Source organism: Lutjanus erythropterus, chromosome 4, assembly GCF_056507025.1.
Source record: "Lutjanus erythropterus isolate fLutEry1 chromosome 4, fLutEry1.hap2, whole genome shotgun sequence".
NCBI lineage: Eukaryota > Metazoa > Chordata > Actinopteri > Lutjaniformes > Lutjanidae > Lutjanus > Lutjanus erythropterus.
Window position 1 is genome coordinate 33,704,414 of NC_139320.1, and position 22,281 is coordinate 33,726,694.

Genomic DNA, 22,281 nt, shown 5'->3' on the forward strand with positions numbered 1-22,281 from the left:
ATTACTAATTACTTTCATCATGGATCAGTCCGATGACTAGTTTCTCCATTAATTGATTTATTGTTTGGTTTGTTAAAATTCAAAATAGTGAGGAATTTCATCACAATTACTGAGAGCCCAAAGTGACACCTTCATTGTGAAGGTCTAACAGTCTAACAGTCTAACATTAAATATTATTGTTATTAAATATAGTAATTATAATAATTAAATATTAAATATTTTAAATGAACAGTTATTATTTTTACACTTATTATTTTTTTTAAAGGAACAACAGCAAATCTACACATTTGTGAAGCTGGAGCCATGAAATGTTTTTTGCATGAAAAATGACTTAACATTTATCAAAACAGTTGACAATTAACATAAAATAAAAGATAAGATAAACTTAATTGATACCACACTGAGGCTCACAGCTCAAAAGTACAAGTAGAAAAATAATGAAGGAGAAAAAACAAATAAAACATAATACAAAACAAAAAAAACTATGCTCAAGCTGTATACACTATATACACCTAGGCCTGGGCGATATAGCCGAAAAAACTATCACGATAGTGAAGTTTCATATCAGTTGATATCGATAATTATTGATCGTGTAAGTTGTGACTGATATGTTGTGTGCTCCAAAGGGTGGAAGTGGCTGAGGAGATAAAATATGTTTGTTGTATTATATTGCAACAATATTACAGGGATGACTATTGGTGCTTTCACAAAATGTGAGATTAATTTATAAATAATCATCAATAATGTGGATATAATGCCTAAGTGAGTAAAGGCAAATAATAGACAGGGGCGGTTATATTAGATTACAGTATAGAAGGCAGATAAAATTAAAATAAGGCATTCCTAAATTGCACAATTAACATGATCGCACTTCGCACAACACACAGTGCTATGAAACTCTATTGATATTTTACAAGAAGAGCACTCAGAAATTTTTAACATATATCATTTTTATTTTCTGTGTTTTTCTTACTACCCAATTGTTACTATCTATTTATCTATTTGTATGTTTTTTTCCTTTCTTTTCCCTTTTGTATGTGTCTCTGTTATCTGATTTTTGTGACACTGAATTTATGAAGCATTATCAACACTGTTTGATTTTCAAGCGGTACAGTATTTATTTACTTTGGGACCAAAATAAAGTCTCCTGTGACCCACCTGTGAGTCATGAGCCAGGGTTTGGGATGGCTGCTGTAGGCCTACCTTTTAGTATAGGGCTCTCCTGCCTCCTCCAGTCCACGAGGCGGCGGTGTTGCAACTTTAAGCTGCTCTGCGCCAATAAATCACACGAAGAAGAAGACGACGCCACAACAGCGACGTTGCTCTTGCGCTCTGCTGGCAGCTGTTGAAAACGGGAAGGAACAATCAGTAAGTGTTAAAATAAACGATAAGCGGTTTAATTAAACCCTAGCGCATCTTTATTTACACCACATCATTGTCTTAGCCTCTGCGATGAAGAAGGAAGCTTGTTATGTGGTCATATCGTGTCGTTTTAGCAGCTTTTAGCAGTTGTTAACTGAACAACAGCAACGTGCTCTCACCAAGCTGTTTTAACAAAGTTAACAAACTTTAGACACAAAGTGACAACTCTTCACATTAAAGAGTGTCGTTGGTTCGTAGGACGACCTAACTTTATGCTTTGTAGGCAGATATGTTTGATATCAGGTAGCTTAAATGTCAGTGTTAGCTCTTCCACATACTGTTACTTCAGTTCAAGCTAAAGCTAAAGGAACTGTTTTATTAATATCCTGTAGTCGTGTCAAGTTTACTGTAACATACATCCACCATTAAGCTTGTATTATAGACACAAAACGCAAGAAATCCAAACAATACAGTACACACGTCTAAATTCGTGTGCATTGAAGCTAGATCGTAGTTACCATTGTTTTTCTAATGCCATTAAACGTGTTTATATCAGTAATGTTCATAAAAACATAGTTGCGGGTAATGACTATTTTCACTTTTTTCCAAATTCACCATTTCATCATTTAGTAAGCAAGTAGTATGAAAGTCAAAAAATGTGGGAAACTGACCGCCACAAGTTCCCAAAATGCAAGGCGATATTCTCTGATTGTTTGTTTTGTCTGAACTGTTAAAAAATGTATAGTAAATGATAATGATAATAACTTATGACATAACAAAGAAAATATTTTGGGCGAACGTGCACTGAACGTACAGCATTTCTGCCTGATGAACGTTACTGTGAACGCGTTCATCCTGATGTCTGTGAACGGCACGCTCATTCAATTTAACTTCGTTCGATAGGGTGCCAGATTTCCATAGAGCCCGGCTAAAACGCACCGTAAACAGGCCTTAATATGTAACGGAAAAAACACCCAATCTGGCAACAGCAGCCACCACAGTGTCTCACCGCCCGCATGCGTCATCAAACCACAAGACAGCATGGAGGCGTCAACAACAGCAACGTGCAGCAGCAGCACTACCTCAGACTCCTCGTATGATCATTTAAATAGTTGTATGAGAAGGTCGGTGAGGATTCCACTGGGAAAAATCTTACATTTTTGTACAAACTTCGCCCGCCGGGTTTCAAAAAGCAACTCCGCACATCAGTTACATCAACAGCAAACCTGAAACATACGGTGGCCGACAAGTGCAAACGCGCTGCATATACAGACAGGTGCTGCAAATACAGAAACGCGCTGCATATAAGAAAACAGATGCAAAAGGAAAACGCTGCAAATACAGAAACGCGCTGCATAAACAGAAACGTGCTGCAAATACAGAAACGCGCTGCATAAACAGAAACGTGCTGCAAATACAGAAACGCGTTGCATACAGGAAAACAGATGCAAAACGAAATCGCTGCAAATACAGAAACGCGCTGCATAAACAGAAACGTGCTGCAAATACAGAAACGCGCTGCATATAGGAAAACAGATGCAAAACGAAAACGCTGCAAATACAGAAACGCGCTGCTAATGAGAAAACAAATGCAAAAAGAAAACGCCGCATATACAGAAACGCGCTGCAAATGAGAAAACAAATGCAAAACGAAAACGCCGCATATACAGTCACACAACGGAAGTGCTCCAGGCCTCTAGGGACAGTGCTGAGCTTTCCCCCGAGAGACAGACAACGGACGAATCAACCTGCGGAGGAGAGGAATAGGCCTACGTGAAATGGCACATATTACTAGATAAAATCCTTACTGTCTGTTATGTATTATGCACTCCCTGTACTTTACTGTTGTTTTATGTATGAGTGTTGTCATGTTGCTTATATGTCATGTTTCCTTGTATGTCTTCAACATGACAATAAAGTTTGTTTAAAAAAAATAAATAAATAAAATAAAAAAAATCCCGAAAGGGGAAACGTAATTATGAAGAATAAACATCCCGTAACTGTTTTTTAAACTAAAAAAAAAAAAAAAAAAAAAAAAAAAAGGAATAGGCCTATGTGAGAAGTAGAAAGTTATTGGTGAGAGGAAAATTGGAGGCTTGAGAGGCTACATGAAAAAGTATTCTTTTTTCTTTTTCTTTCTTTCTTTCTTTTTTCCACATGTGGCCCTCATCTTTTACTGTATTATGAAAGTGCAGCTGATTTACATTTTTACATTTTTGTTTGTTTGTCGGATTTACATTTTCTGATTTTTTGCCTCTCCCGCCTCCAATTTTCCTCTCACCAATAACTTTCTACTTCTCACGTAGGCCTATTCCTCTCCTCCGCAGGTTGATTCGTCCGTTGTCTGTCTCTCGGGGGAAAGCTCAGCACTGCCCCTAGAGGCCTGGAGCACTTCCGTTGTGTGACTGTATATGCGGCGTTTTCGTTTTGCATTTGTTTTCTCATTTGCAGCACGTTTCTGTATATGCGGCGTTTTGTTTTTGCATTTGTTTTCTCATTTGCAGCGCGTTTCTGTATTTGCAGCACGTTTCTGTTTATGCAGCGCGTTTCTGTATTTGCAGCGTTTTCCTTTTGCATCTGTTTTCTTATATGCAGCGCGTTTCTGTATTTGCAGCACGTTTCTGTTTATGCAGCGCGTTTCTGTATTTGCAGCGATTTCGTTTTGCATCTGTTTTCCTATATGCAGCGCGTTTCTGTATTTGCAGCACGTTTCTGTTTATGCAGCGCGTTTCTGTATTTGCAGCGTTTTCCTTTTGCATCTGTTTTCTTATATGCAGCGCGTTTCTGTATTTGCAGCGCTTGTCTGTATATGCAGCGCGTTTGCACTTGTCGGCCACCGTAGAAACAGCACATTGAACTCAAACACCCGGGTAGCCTTTCAAGCAATGTGCAAGCGAATAAAAAAAATCAAAAGACACTCCAATGTTAAAACTGATAAAATAATTGCTGTCTGTGGTTTCTATATGGGCTGTGGCAATAATTTTGAGAAATAATAGCTCGCAGCAACATATTGGGAAAAAAACAACAACTTTGAACTAGTTCATTTTTGGAACTGTGAACTTAGTTCAAAATTTTGAATCATGAACTGAACTAGTTCATTTTAAAATTTGTGAACTGAATTTTGAACTAGTTCATGTAGAAAGTGAACTTTCCCAACACTGAAATCACCACATGGGAGACGTTATATTTGCATACTGGCTTGATTTGACCTTAGGGCTGCTGTTAATGAATATTTTGATGATTGTTATAATGTCAAAAAAAAAAGAACCCTCACAATTTCTCAGAGCCCAAAATGACATCTTCAGATTGCTTCTTTTGTACAACCAACAATCTCAAACTCAAAGACCCTCCATCTTTTTTTATCATGGGTGACAAAGCAAATGCCATTTTTGCCTGAAAACTGACTGAAATTATGAATTCATTCTCAAAATAGTTGGCAACTAATTTTCTTTCGAGCGACTAATCCAGCAGTTTATCAATAGTACTAACTACTAAGTTAGTACTGATTGGTCAGTACTACTAAGTACTGACCAATCAGTACTAACTTAGTAGTTAGTACTATTGGTCAGTACTACTAAGTACTGACCAATCAGGAACTGATACAAATTTAGTACCAGTTCTTGATACCCATCCCTAGTTTTTGCTGTTCAGGCTACTAAGTTGTTGGTAATCAGGCAGCAATGGTTAATATAATTTATTTGAAAAAGTTTCAGGTTATTAATTACTTTAGTAGTAATATTAGTCATAGTGGCAGTAATAATAATAATGATACATTTTATTATTTAATTTAATTTTATTCTTAATAATATTTTTATTGTAATATTTACAATAAAAATATAATATCAAAACTGAAAAACAACAGTAAGAGGAGATATGAGTATTAGACAGTGTTTTGCTTTATACTGTTATCAGTTGGTCATGATTTCTAAGCATTTAAGAGGATTTTACAGATATATCGAAACTGCACAGCTTGTCACATAGAGGAACATATTATTAGTGTGTGGGGCGACCCCTGTCTGTCCATATCAGTTAGGTCATCACTGAAAAAATCCAGAAAATAATCTCCACAAAAGAGTGGTAACCCTAAAGAAAGATAATCTGTATAAAATGATGTAGCTAGTAAATAGAATTGTTATAAGTTTGCTTTTTGAGAGTTTGTTTTAAGTGTGTAAGCACCTTTTTCTCTTGATTACAATGTATTGAACAAAAATCCAGATTTTCAGTTTATAATTTAAATTTAGATTTTAAACATATACACCAAATTACTGTCTTTATCAATTGGCCGATTTTATCAGCAGATACGGGCCTGATATCGGCCTTGCACAGATATATTGACATCGCTGTATATATTTTCCTATCTGCACCAATATGGCAATATTTTCAGAACATATAATGCAATAAACAGTGTTTGGGGTTTTAGATCATAAATGTAGAACATTTCTGAGGACAAGAGGAGATCCTTGGCAGGTCTAAATGCTGAGAAGCTGCTTCTTGTTTTATAACCTGCCCCCAATTGCCCCTAATGTTTATTTAGCTAATTATTTTAGTTTTATTTATTATCTTGTATTAATTTCTAGAATCGCTTGATAATGTGTATTTTAAATTATTTATTTTAAATTAAAGAAAATTCAATTTAAGTACAGGGCTCTACAATAAGGATTGTCCAGTTGCCCTGGACAATTAAAATGCCATGTCCTGGACAAGTAAATCTGGCAACTCAGTTGCCAAGTGGTAAAAAATAATTTAACTATTAAACTACTTAAATAATCAAGTAATCACTGAAGTATTTTTCATCCAAAATGGTAGAAAATGCAGTTTGAAGCCTCACAAATATGGAGATTTCAAGATTTTGTTTGTTTATTATCATATTAAACTGAATATCTTTTGGGTTTTGACTGACAAATTTAGACATTTACTAACAGTACCTTGGACTTGGGAAAACTGTGATGGACATTTTTGACTATTTTCTGACATTTTATAGGTGATTTATAGCTAACGTTAACTGCCAGCCTGACACACAGTGCGGCTAACATTAGCAGTGCTAGTAGCAGCAGCATCTCCGCTCGCAGGTTTATGTCCGTGCCTGTGCATGATGTGGGCACGTTTCTCCAGTCGATTGAATATATATATCAGCTTGTTCTGTCGCAGTCTACATTCATCTGTCCAACTTTGCTGATTATAAACATCTGGGGGTTGCCAGGGCGATCAGGGAACATGTGCTGGGCGAGAGGGGCTGCCGTCTGACAGTGCCGCACCCCTGACTAGTGGCGGGTGGCAGCATAAAATCTTACAGGCAACAGATAACTGGCATCATGCATGAAAGAAATATTGATAAATACTTTAAACGACTAGTATTTCTGGTGCTGACTAGCGTGAGTGGGGATTTTTGATCGTATAGTCGACTAATCGCACGCATTCCTAGTGCACGGTCCACAAAGGGAAGGTCTGTTTACATTCCAGCTCAAAAATTCACTGTATCGACCTCCATATCTGAGGGTTATTTTCTCTCTAAAACTGATGTCAGTCTTAAAAATCCCATGAGTCAGCCTCTTATTGTAGGGACATGTTCTAGCTGTTTTAAGGATTTTTGCTTTTCTTTAATAGATATATGCTGAAAGCGTCAGCATGGCGACACGGGTGCCTGTGCTCCGCCTGCCAAAAGGACCCGAACCCAACAGCCGTGGATTTGACCCCACATCACCCCGCTTCGTTGCTCTCTGCCGGACCTCCATCCCCGCCTCTGCTGCGTCAGAGGCAGATGCTGAGCAGCTGCAGAGGGAGCAGCACGCACGATCTGTGCTCAGAGAGACTTTCCTCCGATGTCTCCTTGCCATGACCAACAAAAAGGTCCAGTTCCACATGTACGAGAAGGTGAGGGTGGAGGCCACCTTCGGAGCATCTGACATTGACGTGCTGAACTTTCAGGTGTCGGACCTGCACACTCCTATTGGGGTGCAAAAGGAGGCGCTGATCAGGAGTCAGGATGTCATTTCACTCAGTTTTGATGTCTGAACACGTGATGCTTTTGTAACCTGTTTATTTGGGATAAAGAGGCACTTTGGAGTCTCGTTTGTCGTTGCAAGTGAGCTCAATTTCACACTGTGTAAGATAGTTTCTAAAACGGGTGATGATGTTGCTGTTCATTGCTGTTTTCAGTCTTGTCTGTTTAGTTCAGCCAATCATACGGTCCTGTGTGACTGCATTCAAATATCCAACGCTGACGAGCAGTCACCCCTTTTCACCACAAGAGGGAGCCGTCTGCCTGCGTTTGAACATCATGTGAGCCCTTCTTCAGGTTTTACCATTACCGTGTGTGATACCATTGAGAGAATCAAATATCAGAAGAGGTATGACCAAAATATTGATACTGTGATGATAATTTATTGATGACTTCTAGTGCTTTCAGAATATGTTTGCCTAGAAGAATAACTTGAGCATTAGAGGCATTCAGTGTTTATTTCTTCCAGCTGTAACAACCTAATTAGTGCAGAAAAGTGTAACACTTAACGGTAATGTTGGTTTTATGACCATGGAATCAAATCGATCAAAATGTCTATCATTTCTGCTCTACAACTGTCTTCCTTTGGGAGATACAGAGAGAGGTTATTACTGTTCTGGTGTTCAAGTTGACGAGTTATATCTTCTGTCGTTTAATTCTTCTTGCAAGGCAGGTCAAACATTGCACTTTAGATGTTCTTTTGAGTTACCTGGTTTTGTATATGAATGTCCATTTTGTATTCTGTTTAATAAAATGAACAAGTTTGTTACAAATATATTAATTGTTTTTTTTTGCAAATTCAAATGCCTGAAGGATTCTTGTTGCTTAAAAAAAATGTTAAGTATGTAATTATATATTTCACAGTAATTTAAAAAAAACAAAAAGAAGTAAAGCAAAATGGAGCACGCAAATTGAATTTTCTAGTCACTGATGCAAAGTCTTTAACTACAAACAAAACTGCTTATAGTTAACGCTTAACTTTAAGTCCCCCTAACTCTATGTATACATTGAACAAATGATATATAACACAGAATGTAGCTGTAAGCAGGTATGATTTTATTGATGTTTTTCAGCTTCAAGCTCTCCTGTAGGTGAGTGGAGTTAGCTGTATAAACAGATAATGACACACTTGTGTTGGTGTGAAATATGGCTTATAGGTGACATAACTGTTGACAAATTAAACAAGTAGCTGCCCTGCTGCTGAAGGGCCTTTGAGAATGTCCATCTGGTTTGCTGTACTGTAGTTGACTCTGACCTCTGACCTTCCTGCAAGTGGAGGAGAGCTAAAGTGAAAGTTTTTTATTCATGGAAGTAATTCAGTGTTCTGAGAATTTACACACTCAAATGGATCCTAAAACCCTTCATGTTACATTGTATGAGTGTTCTGGCTAAGTTCAAGTGTTTTGTTCAACACAACCTCCAATGGAGGCCTATTTGCTGTTAACATATCCTGATATTCAAGGGTGAAAAACCCTAGTAAATGGCCAATGATAACACAGCTGATAATAGCATTACCAAATAATTTAGCATCTGCCTACAAAAGATTATTTATGACCAGCATGAAAAGGTCATTCTTGACATTGAAAACAATATTTTGACCATTTTTTTTTAACTTGAGGTCCATTTACTTAGGGAAAAACTACCAAGGGGAACTTGAATTAGGGTGGTCGTCTTATTGTAATCCATAGAGCAATAATCTAGGAATTCTACAGAAATGTGTAAGTAACTCAAAGTCTGTGACACAGTTATGAGACAATAGGCCCCTGGGCACAGATAAAATGCTTCTGCCCCTCCAACACCGGAGCAACACACCGAGAACTGTGCAGTGGAGGATCCAGAGATTGTTCCAGGTTGATTGTTTCACCCCTTGGCTGCACCACTGGTTGTTTTGTATCTTTTGTGCCCATTTTGCATCTCTCTATTGTCATTTTACATCTAATCTCTTAATTTTTTTTTTTTTGCATTACTCTCAGGTTGTTACTATCTCTTTGAAGTAATTTGTTGACTATTTGTGATCATTTTGCATCTTCTCGCGATGGTTCTGCATCCTTGTGTAACCATTTTGGATGCAGTTATGATGGTTTTGCATCTCTTTGTGGTCATTTTGCATCTTTTTGCAATGGTTTTGCATCTTTGTCTAGATGTTCTGTGTCTCTTTTTGGTCACTTACCTTTTTGCGATGGTTTTGCATCCTTCTGTAGTCATTTTGGATCTGTTTATGGTTGTTTTGTGTCTGGTTGTTTAGTGTCTGTGGGATTATTTTGCTTCTTTTTGTGGTAATTCTTTTGTGATGTTTGTAATGTATCTTTGTTTAGTTGTTTTGTGTCTCTTGTGGGCCTCCTTTGGGACCCTGGCCCCGTGCCCAGTAGTCTTGTTCAGCAATACATCCATGAATGCACAACTTCAGTCATATCTGATCCAGTAAACACCAGAATGAACAATAAATTAATTTTGTTGTTTTCAGCCGCACATCCAAAACATTTATACGGCGGGATATTAACCTGAATTAAAGTAATTGGCCCCCAAATATATGGGATCTCAGATGGATCAGGTGCACATCAGATCATTTTTCCTGAATGGTTCAGTGCTCTAACACAGCCAACTCTGAGCCCATGTCTGATGGCAGCAAAGGTATGAATTAGTTATTTAAATCCTTGGTCACAGATCTGATACAGGAGAGCAGATTCATCATTGTTTAGCACCAGCCTCTCGGGCAGAGGGAGGAGGGGGCATCAATACTATTTAATCTTCCTAAAAGGTGTATTTTGCGAGTTCTCAATAAGTCATTTTATTTGAGTGCCATTAGGCGGTCGTGCTGTGCCTGTGTCTCTTTTTGTACCTGAATTATCTGACCACTCAGTGGAGACAGTCATCAATGAGGCAGTGACTCATCCTCCCCCCCCTCTCTCTCTCTCTCTCTCTCTCTCTCTCTCTGTCTCCCCCTCGCTCTTGCCCTCCCTAATCCAAAATATGACTTAAACCTCACATGACGTCATCGAGCCTGTGTGATTCAATCAGGAAGCCCTCAAGGACAAGCAATGTTAATTTCATATACACTGACAGGCATGCTGTTCAATGACCAGCAGCCCTCAACTCCCTCAGTTCTCACTCTCACCTCTGTGATGAGCATCCGTCACATCAGCTGGAGCACAAACATGAGCACATCCTTCACTCCCAAATCTCACACTTATTACTCCGCTACATGTATCCGATGGCTGTAGTTTGATTGTGATTTTGATTTTACATACAAAACGTAAGACCATATGATGCATATGAGGAGCTGTTAACATTAAACTGCCCAACAGTGTAAAAAATAGTTAAAGTCGTTAATCCCACTTTAACCAGCTACAACATTAAAATAAAACAGATGAAATTTAGGAGCCAATTTCAGCCCACTTTTGCTTGGTTTTGAATGCAGTATTTTTACATTTTGATACTACTACTTTTAATTAAAGGGACAATTCACCCCGAAATTAAAAAAAATATACATATTTTTCTCCTGGCCTGTAGTTATTCACCTAGAATTTGTTGTGTGTGAGTTGCAGAGTTTTGGAGATATTGGCTAAAAAGATGTCTGCCTTCTTTCTAATATAACATAAGGAAGAATAAGGTGAGTTATTCCTTTATTACTCCCACAGCTGGGAATTTTTTTATAACAGGACTAAATAGCAGTTGGCTTGCAGGGCTTAAAGCACCAGAATAATACTTGAAAAGATCTAACTTGATGATGTTGGCCAAATATCACTTATAGGCTCATATTGTGATTTTGCATCTTTCGGCTTCATTGTTTGGGTTTTGTGGCCATTTTCAAACATGCTGCTGGATTCAGTGGAATCTTTGCTGTGACAGGTGTTGTGTGTTTTTGCGGCTTGTTTCTGCTGCTCCCAAGTGGCCAAAAAATAAAATACAATAAAATAAACAATGAATGGAGATTTAATATGGGATCGATCAGTCTGCTACATGGGAATCCCTGCATGGCTTTTTAAAAAACGTAGTCAGTATTTTTAATGTGGCCACAACTGCCAGAAATGTAACACTACTGACAGTTTTCGTGTGGGATTTATCAAGAGTGACTTCTGTGTGGCTCCGCTTGCTTTTCAAATTTATAGGTGCGCTAACTTTGTTGAATTAAAAAATACAATGCTGCATGTACCTGAGTCTTCCTAAAAGTGTCTGTATTTTAATTAATTATTTTTTTTAATACATAGAAAAAGATTTTTTTGGTTTCATTTTTGACTTGATTCCAGCCTTTTCCCATTGGCCATAATTATTTTTTGTGATTGTTCTAGGTGGAAATTTGTTATTATTAATGTGGAAATGTTTCTAATCTGCTAGAACAGATTTAACTGTTTCTCACTCTGAATAATTCTAGATTAATCTAAAATTTGAATCTGATCAGTGATGGTTATTATCCTACAGAAAAATACTTCTGTGAATCATGCAGTCATTATAGATTACTACATGCGATGGCATGCTTAAAAATATATAAATATATAAATACATTTTACAAAATTTACATTTTGGTGTTATTTCATTTTTTAAAAAGATAAACTAGCAAAATAAAGGCACTAATCTTTTAGTCTATTATTAGGTATTTATCATTAGAGATAATAGAGTTTGTCAGAGGTCAAAATGACCCCTTATGGCCATTTTAGTTGTTATGGAATTCTGGCATTTCTAGTGTTAAGATATGAACAACTTATTGAGAATGCATGATGTTTTAAACATGAAATGTCCATAAGAACGATCTCATCTGAAGAACGTAAGATGGATTCATGCTGTGTAATTTGTTGCCGTGTGCCGGGACACACTGTCTCAATGTTATCTGCTCTTACTGTTTGTCTTTCCTGACAGTCTGCTTCTCCCTGATTTCAGTGGAAAAACATTCCTGACTCTTAGAATGCAAGTGTATTTGTGTGTGTGTGTGTGTGTGTGTGTGTGTGTGCGCGCGCGCGTGTGTGTAAGTTATGATGGTACGAGGAATCTGCCCTGTATAACGTCGCTGGCCAACAGGAAGCACATTCCGCTCCTTCCTGTTTGTGGCCCCTGTCTCACTTCCTGGTAAGTGTCTGATAACTTACAAAACCACTTAATCACCCTTTTCGCCCCAAACTGCTGGCAGCAGACTAAAATAATTGGGCAGTGACCTCATGATCATGTATTTTTAGGAGAGGAGATGATGATTCATGTGATAACATTCATTTCTATGAAACAAGCATCAGCTCAGCTATTATTGTATCATGCTTATCTAACAGTTGTAAACAAAAAGGATGACAATGATTAAAAAGTTCCTCTGAGTTGTCACATAGAGTGCACAAGAAGGCTGCATGAATCCATAAAATATGAGTCACGTGTTGATGGAGGGGATTTACACAGTCAGCTGACTCTCAGTCCTCTCTGCTGGCTCATTACAAAACAAAAGTAAAGCTGAATGGCTCTGTATGATTGTCTACTCATAATTTCACTCCATCCTGTACGATACTGTATAGTACTGTATTTGTTTTCGGTTCGGTTTCAGATCATTTTCAGGGTGGATCTGCTTGTTTCACTTTTGTTTTTATTTGTTTCAGAATAGGTATTATAATACCAACACATCACTTTGTGAAGGCAACTGACTTCCCAGTCTCAATAAGCATCATGTTTCACCAAACTGACAAAGACTAAAACTAAAGTCTAAAGTTAACTAAAACCTTGGTAATAAATTATGAGATATCGGTTTGTTTCATGGACTTGTCTGTTCACTGATACCCAATACAGCGTTTTAGGCTGTATCAGAGGGATTTCTGATGTTTGTGTTGTTACAGGAACAACCCTACTGTATAGAGACCTAAAAAAAACCAAAAACTGCTTAAAATCTCACAATGTAATGAGACACATTTGACTGATACAAATATTGCAACTCATTATAGAGTATGAATGCATCGATGAGGGAGTGCTTTTAAAACATTATCATTATAATCACCAGAAGTGTGATTATAAAATCATTCAGCCAATGCCATCTATTACCCCAATGAAAAAAGCCATCTTCATCAATGTAAACAGTTGAATCATTGATGAAAACATTTCCTCAAGTGTGACTGCGTGCTGGTATTTACTGTTAAGTGCTCTCTGGAGGTGTTGTCGACGCAGCCAGACAGGCAGACATGAGAGGAATGGCTGAGTCACAGTCGGTCCCCAGGTTTTGTTTGACTTGCTACCGGGGGGGAATGTTGGAGCAGCTCCAGTGATTGTGAAGGCCAGGCGCTGTGTGGCAGCCTCACTTCCCCGACTCAAGTGGCCAGGGAGATAAAGAGGCTGGCAGGGGGAGCGTGCCAGCTGGACCCCACCGAGCAGCGGCCTGGACCCCGAACATAAACAAACCCTTAAACTGTGAAACATTTGATTTTTTTTGTGTTTAGGGTGAATGTAATGTGAATGAAAGAGCATATTCAGCTGGTTTGCTTTCGCATGAAGTTGCCAAAATATTGAAAATTGATTTAACACTGGTAGGTAAACCAGTCAAAGCACCGGTTTTCTTTTCTTCTTCAAAAACTAACTTCATGACCTGCAACCATGTGAAGTCACTGACTGCTGTCCAAGAGACACAGGTTGTGTATGTGATCAAGATGTTGCCACGGTTTTGTTAAAAAAAAAAAATGAGGCACACATATGCACAAGTCAAGTCTAGACAGGAAGACATATGAGGAGGTGGGAGGAAGAGGAAGTGCTCATTAGCGTGAGATTAAAGTTATCTTCATTTATCTATAAGTCTGTAGACTCCATCGTGGTCCACTCCCTTTCCCACAGGAGTAAACACAGGAAGATGCTGCTAATTAGTGTCTGCGATGCTGAAGACCCACTGGTATCTGCACTGGTTGGACAGATCCACCATCTGCGACCATTAATCCTGACCAATCGCAAGTGGCACTGCTGGCATTTTGATGACTGGTTTGAGTCTTACTGTGGGAAATGTGCCTCAAATGTTTATCTCCAAACTTAAAACATGCAAATGCCAAACTTGTGAATAAAAGAAAAGTACTTTTTTTCTTGTTTAGCATTAAGAGTCTACAACTTACATTTCATTGTGCAACTTCGTCTTGTAGAATGACAAATAAATGAACCTTGAACCTTGCAATAGTAGATCCATAGTTTATTTTAAGCCATGCTATAGGCGCAGCTCTAGAGGTGACGTGCCGGTCGGTTCAACACTTGTTTCGATTAAAACGTTTCAGCACAGAAATAAAATGGCCACACAGAACAACTATGCTGTGATGTGAATAAATGTAACACTTGGTAAATAAATAAAACTCAACCCAATCAATATTTTCTGTTATATTCATTAAATATATGTCTATATGGAGTTATAAAATGAGTTTACGTCAACAGAAAAATTCATGGTACACCTAATGTGTGTTTTTTAGAAATGATACATGTTATTAATCACTCAGTCAAGCAATTATTTCTTGAATATAAATATATCAAACGGCTAATTACATAATCTTGTTTTTAATACAACAAAAACCATTAAATATTTCCTATATGTTTAATTGAATAATACTATTACTTTCTGTGCATCTGATGGAGCTGAGCGATATGCATTTATCCATTATTGACTGATCCTGCTTTTATTTGTTGTCTCAGGTTATTTCTGTTACTGTTCAAAATAATTAAAATATTTCTCCTGATTTTTGTCTTGACAATTTGAGCTAAATATGAGTAAACTGCGCTCACTTCATATTCATATTCCGTTCTTATTCATTTTTTTTCTGTACTATATTGATGTTTGCCAGTGCAACGGTCATTTTTCCACAAGAGGATCATTATTTCATCTCATTTTATCTCACGTCCAGTTGTGAGTCAGGCTCATTAACACCCACTTCATATGAATGAGGCAGCAGCTTCGACGTCCAATCATTTACTGCCTCACCTCTCAAACATGATTTGAATCACAGGTTGCACAGAAGCCGGTTAGCCGGTGCCTGCCATGGAAGCAGTTTCCATTTCAGTGCAACAATCCTTTAATTAGACAAAAATAGGAAGTAGTCATGCGGTATTTGAGAAGTGGTTTCCCGTTGGAACTGGCTGCAGGCACAGACCCAATCCTAACTTCTGCTGTGTGTGCCCACTCTCGAAAGGGATCATATTATTATTATCAGCATCTTATGTGGGGAAACATATGGAAGCTCTCCAGTGAACAGAGATTCCTTTAGAAATGTTTTGGTGACCTTAAATCAATAATTTCTGTTTAAATACATGTGCTTATGGAGTTTGTGAGGGAGGTTAGTTGACGGTGCTTGAGGGGAAGCTGCTCTGGCAGAGGGGGTGGTTGTCTGCTATAGAACTATTTAATCAGGAGGAAGATCACATACTTGTGAAAGTTTATCTTCCTGTGCCTATTAGCTCAGTCTGAGAGACAGAGCAACTGCAACAAACTTTAGCTGCTTCCCACAGTGATGAAGAGGTGTTGCTGAACACCGGTGGTAGAATGTAATTAAGTGCTGTACTTACATACAATTTTGTGGCACTTGAACTTTACTTTAGTATTTCCTTCTTCTGCTTCTTCGTACTTCTTCTCCATAACATTTATCTGACAGATGTAATTGTACACACACTTAACATATAATGTATTGCTCCAGATTAAACTGTCGAACAGGTACTTAAAACCCCTTACATGTTAGAAAGAAAGCTGTTCTTGAACCATATGAAGTACATGCATGGTTTTGATCTCTTTTGAAAGGTAACGCTCTGAAGTTTTTACCCCAACAGATAGACTCAAAAGGGCTACTGGCATTAAGTAATGGAAGTTTGAACACACTGAATTTTTTTATTTCTGCCTGAATGTTTTTTGCAAACAGATGCCTCCACATGACCTATAGCTGGGACCTATTAAGACTCATTTATGCTCCCTTTACATCCAAAAATAGACACAAATGTTTTAAATAACTGTCACTATCCACATTCTTCCATGCATCTTTTGCTTTGGAATGGGACATCCACTAGAGGGCGCTGCTCAGAGTCAACCCTGAAGAGCCAAAAGTTGTCACAAAGAAGAAGCAAAGACAAAAGTGTCTGACAACAGCAAACATGGCAACGCTACAGGAGGCTGTGATAATATACCTCCTGAGAAAGAGGCAAAAGCAGAGCCAATGTTACTGACAGTGGTGGTCTATGTACCATTAAATACATCACAACATGTCTTTTTGAGAATGATTGTCACTGTCACTTACAATACTATTGGATTTTTAAAACGTCCTTGTCATGTCCTGTGGTCTCTTGTACTACTGGTTACACTGCTACACTGCCCCCACAACCACCGAAGTTCAAAACTGACTGCGAGTATAACACAAAATTTATATATTTACTTATGTTTTTCTAAGGCTTTGTCTAGACATTTTCCAAAAAAGACTTCCACTTCCACAGCATAAACACATTAAAGTGGTTTTTTCCCTTTTTGAAACTATACTTGCTTATATATCCTAATCTAACAGGGAACAGGATTTCTTTTATTTGTATTATAGATAGACTCAAGTTACAAATGTGATGACTTTAGACTTGACTTGATCAAAAAAGGCTTGCAACTCGACTCGGATTTTAACAGCAACTCATGATTTCACTTGGACTTGAGGCTTTTGATTTGAAAATATGTGATATCTTCTCTCAATCCAAAAGATCAGAAAGTATGCTATTTAAAAAGCGTGCCACAAAGCAGTTAATTTCCCTTCATTTCCTGAATCAATTAACATTAATAACATTTATTTTGAGCAAGTCGACACTTAATTCGGCAGATCCACTTTGATCCAATCAAGTTGCAGGAGAGAACTATAAAGAACTATAAAGAACTAACGTTACTGAGTCTCAGTTATGGTTGTCAACAAAAAATGAACCGCAGTATGTAAAACATGCAGAGAAAAAGATGATGCAGATGAATATGAAGCAACTTCTAACTTCATTCAACATTTGAAGCTGCACAAGTCCATACTAATATTAACATAACAAACTAATGCTTAGTGGATGTTAGCGTAGCAGCTAACTAATTTTGTAAATCAATGAGGCTGGAAACTCTGTTATTTCATGACTTGTTAAAGGGATAGTTAACTTGGAAATGAAAATTTAGTTATCTACTCATCCTCATGCTGATTGAAGGTCAAGTTTTGTTTTTAGTCCACAAAACAATGCTGGAGTTTCAGGGAAACGACGCTGCAGAACCTCCTAAACAATTTAGCAATTCAACAATTTCCCACCATACACTGAGTTCAGGCAGTGTGCAAGTGAACGTGGCTCCATGCTAAGGATCTACAGTGAAGATTTAGGCCAAAAACTGGTCACCATTCACTTACATTGTTTGGGAGATTCTGCAACACGGTTTTCTTGTGAAACTCCAGCAGTGTTTTGTGAAGTAAAAAAAACTAAACTTAACCCAGAGACACAACAACAACAGGGTTGTGTTAAAGTGGCATTACATTTGGTGAAGAGCACATTTTGACTTGTTTAGCCCTTGAAACTCACAGTGTATGACTTCGGACTTGGGTGCAAAGACTTGAGACTAACTTGTGACTTTTATTGTTGACTTTTACTTTAGTAAAGGGTCTGAATACTTTTTCCACCACTGCTGAACACCTTCCTCCCTCCTCCTGTCTCAGCCTCCACTTCTCCTTCGCTTCAGATCACCTGTTTGCCTCTCCAGTTTAAATACAACTCAGCCCACTCACCCTCAACAGCTTAAAACACTTAAACTGAGTCATTTCACCTTCTCCCGCTTCCCTCCTTCTTGTTTTCTGTCTTCATCAAAACAGCATTTCTACTGTGGACTCAGAGGCTCAAGTAATTGCTTATAATTTCATTTAGACACGCACTCACGTCCAGCCCAGCGCCTTGTTCCTCCAGACTCCAATCTCAATATCTGCCTCACTTGTTTCCTCCCTTCCTCTCCTCCTCTCTTTCTTTTATTCTTTCCCCCAAGAGACATGATTTACTTGTGTCAGGGACAAGGACATCTGCCTATTAGCAAGTGCCACTGACGTAGGCATCGCCGTCCCCTCCTCCTTATTATCCCCCTTCCTCATCCGCCTTCTTCTCCCGCTCCTCCTCCTCCTGCCTTACTCAAATTGGGGTCACCAACCTTCATCGTGCAGGCTGGTGAATCATCAGTGGGACTCGCGCCGCACCAGGAGGAGGGACACCGCCCGCCCAGGATACTTCCGTCCTCCTTCCCAAATTACCAGGGTAACCCGACATTGTCTGCTCTCTACTGTCACATCACTCTGTCGCACAAAGAGAGGAATAAAGAAACTGAGGGAGAGGTGGAATATGAATGAGGGGCGTTGTGTTTTAAAGGAAGCCGGGACGTGTGAAAGATACAGTATAATGTCTACATACTAATATCAAAGCTCACCACCTTTTTCTTTCTTCATTAAACAGCCATTGTACTGTGATAATATAGTCACCCCATTAGTACTCATCTCATGCATGAACAGGGATGGAAAGTAGATACAAGATGTAGCTGATACCCCACCATTACCTCAGCATTTTCTGCTATATGTTGTCTTGTGTCTAACATTAACCACCATGGTTCTCAGTGAGGTCCTGGACCAAAGAGCAACAGTTTAATAACAGGTTACTTCACCCAAAGTAGCTGTCCTCACTTGCCTCAAGTGGCAGCCAAGGATCCCAAGATTCTGCATCTAACAATGTACGTCCAATGTCAGTGTTCGGTACCATCACTGGACGTAGTGTCCCCTTCATCAAGCAATGCTGAAATTAAAGGTATACAGATTCAGACTGGTGGATCAACATGTAATATGCAGGTATTTTCCTTCCATCACAGACCTGCAACAAACATTAATTTAATTTCTGAACACTAACCTTTGACATATTTTATCTGTCATCATCACTATCCATCTATATATATATCTCTAAACTTAAGCACAAGTGTTTCACAAAGTGAGAACATTTAAAACTGCCTTAGACCAGTGTCCCTGCTGTGCGCTTGACTGTAACCCAGGATTTTGCAGAAACATCCGAAATTGTTATTAAATGGAGCTAAAATGAATATTGAGTTCTGTTAAATTTTTGCTAAGTGAGTAAGTGTCTGTTTATGAGTCGTAAGAAGTCCTTAATTACCTTTTAGAAGGCGTAGATACTTACTTAACAGTTCAACTGAGCAATATGTTCATGGAGTCTGGCAGACAGTGAGGCAGGCAGTTACTGAACTCCAGCTCCAGGATGTGTGTTATAAAAAGCTGTTCAACTTCATTGTCAAAATATAAGGATGCTCTCATCTTGCGCTCATGTAGGTTTAGTGTCCCTGCAACCTGCAGGTAGCCTGTCTGAGTTTCGAGTTTGGTGACTCTCTCTTACATCTTGAATTTGGACTGCAGTACCTATTTTTTGAAAACTAACTGTAAGTGTTACATCTATCACTATTAAGGTTTGGTTAATGACCTTGAACACGATGAGGGGTGTTTTCAGTTTTTCTGGTTGATTAGTGGAGCTGTGGTGGACACCAAACTTCATGTTTTATTAGGGATTATAATCTATCTCTAATCTATCAGGTGCAACAAAGCTAACTGGAGATTCACTCAAACCTGTATGTGCCCACAAAGCCCTGGGAAAAGTCAAGTGAGAGTATTTGTCTGGGTGAACCAAGGGTGTACAAGGCCTTCAGTGTCACAGGCAAACAAACAATTTGTCAAGATTAGTGAAAGAGATCATTTAAAAAAAACAAGGAAAACCTTTTAATTTCCTATACGTGACAGGAAATGAACTCCATTCTCCTTTATGAAGGTCAAATGCAGACACACACCCATCTATAACCTCGACTTTTCACCTTACTACATTAAATCCATACCACTTTCTATATATGTATATATACTGTATATTATATTACACAGTAATGTGTGTGTAAACAGGCAAACATAAGGAATAAAAGGAGGAATGAAAACTAAAAATAATGGACAGTTAAAATCCATAAAATACCAAGGATTAAATATAAAAGCAATTTGAACAATAACACTAAATTACGTAAAGCATTTAAAGAAATACTAATATACATAAAATGCTGCCTATAAACTAAAAAAAACAAACAAAAAAAACTGAATCAGACAGCACATATGCCAGTACCAGTGTAGACTGATATAGCTGTGCTATGCCAATATCTGATCAATTATATCTGCCTAGCAATGTATTGGTTGAGCTCTACTCTAAAATTACATAATAATACGAACATTGTTTTAACTTTAGACTATTTCTTCAGGTCGTTGGACAAGAAAAACTGCAACTGTATCTCATGAAACTTAATAGACTTTCCCATTCTAGATGTTCAACACTTTATGCAAGGATTCATGTTTGTCATCTCTACGTATAAAAACAACAAGATCTTACACAGAGCCCCACAAAACAAAGTAGAAACTTAATGTTTATGTTCCTTACCGAGAACCAGGCTCTTGTTTTTCTTTGGCCAGTGCTCAGTGTTTATAACTGTTCAGAATGCAGAGAACGGCAGGATTGTGTGTGTGTATATGTTACGTGTGTGTGTCCACAGAGGCAAAAGGTCAACTTTGGCTCGGTCCAACAGCACATCGACTTGGCCGCAGCTTATTTGCTGATGCTATCTGTGAGTAGGAATCTGAGTAAACAGTGAGACTTGATAACAAGGAGAAGATCTCCGCTCTCTCCTTCTGTTCTCCACCACAAACATCTGAATGCCCTCAAAACCCAAATCCTTGCAGAGAATAAACCCTTCATCATCCCTCCAGCTCTTTTACTTCATGCAAAATCTTTATTTAAAATCTCTTTAAACCCACAGACCCCTCTCTATCTGTTGCTGTCTGTCTCTGTGCCAGAGAATGTAAGACTTGAGTGCCCTTTTCCTGTTGTAAAACTGCCAGATCTCTGTCCTTAAGCTCGGTCCTGTTCTCCTTGCTGAAGATATCAACGGACACAGCTGTCCTGCCTGGACAGACAGCCACATCCTGCCAAAGATAGTAACACAGAGATGAATCACTTGATTACTTTATTCAAGCGAGAGATGTTCATTCATTTTAGTGCAAACTAGCACAGAGCACTGCATCAACAGGACATATCAGTTTACTGGACATACAGATGTTCATGCAGTTGCTTGTTTGAAATATTTTCTTTCACATTTTGTTCTTTTCAAACATCCAGAGAATCTGGAAACGTGTCCAACCCCACGACCTGTTTCAGGGTCTGATGAGAGTCTGGGCTGCGTGCATGCGTGACACCGCAGGCCACACCTGGACACATCTGGACTGGGGAGGGCAGCCCTGCTTTGACCCCAGCACATCTGGACCTGACACACTTAGAGACAGGAGATGCATAAATAACACTCACACATATGTACAGTGTGTTCTTCATGGGAAATACACAAACGCAGACAGGCATGCACTTCTACACCAGGAGAACAAACAGACTGTACATCCTCATACATGTGTCGTGTGTGTATTTAAATGTACACACACACACAGAAAGACAAACTATATGTTAAATCATGTGATCACACACACACACACACCAGATGCAGCTGGTCCGTGCTGCCGTGTCATGAGTTGTGAGCCTGTGTTTTTATTTTATGTATGAAAGGAGACTTGTGTTTTATCACACTGCCTCAGACAGAAATATGAGCAGGTGCTGCAGCTGTTTGAGGAGGATTTTAACCTCCCAGAGGAGCCCACTAACAGTGCAGACAAGACATCCCAAATTAAAGTTCTGAGCCTCCCGCAGGGTCGACCCATACGCACAAAATCACCTGTGTTGTCAAAGACTTTAAAGGAATAACTGGTCGTCTGAATTTAAAGCAAAACAGAGTGGTCTGAGTTTACATAAAAATAAAAGTACTCAATTCAGAAAAAAAGGCATGCAGATATTATTATAAAGTAGATCATTAGATTATTATTACTCATGCCTGAAGATAAAAGCTATTTGAC

General features: G+C 38.5%; 1 protein-coding gene across 1 annotated transcript; it reads left to right on the plus strand.

The window, feature by feature from the left end:
• Nucleotides 1–1,221: 1,221 nt before the first annotated feature.
• On the plus strand, nt 1,222–7,502 carry gemin7 (gem (nuclear organelle) associated protein 7). The gene is made up of 2 exons (XM_084716486.1): nt 1,222–1,368; nt 6,967–7,502. The coding sequence occupies exon 2, from the start codon at nt 6,988–6,990 to the stop codon at nt 7,372–7,374; it is 387 nt and encodes a 128-aa protein (XP_084572612.1). The 5' UTR covers nt 1,222–1,368; nt 6,967–6,987; the 3' UTR covers nt 7,375–7,502.
• Nucleotides 7,503–22,281: the final 14,779 nt, after the last annotated feature.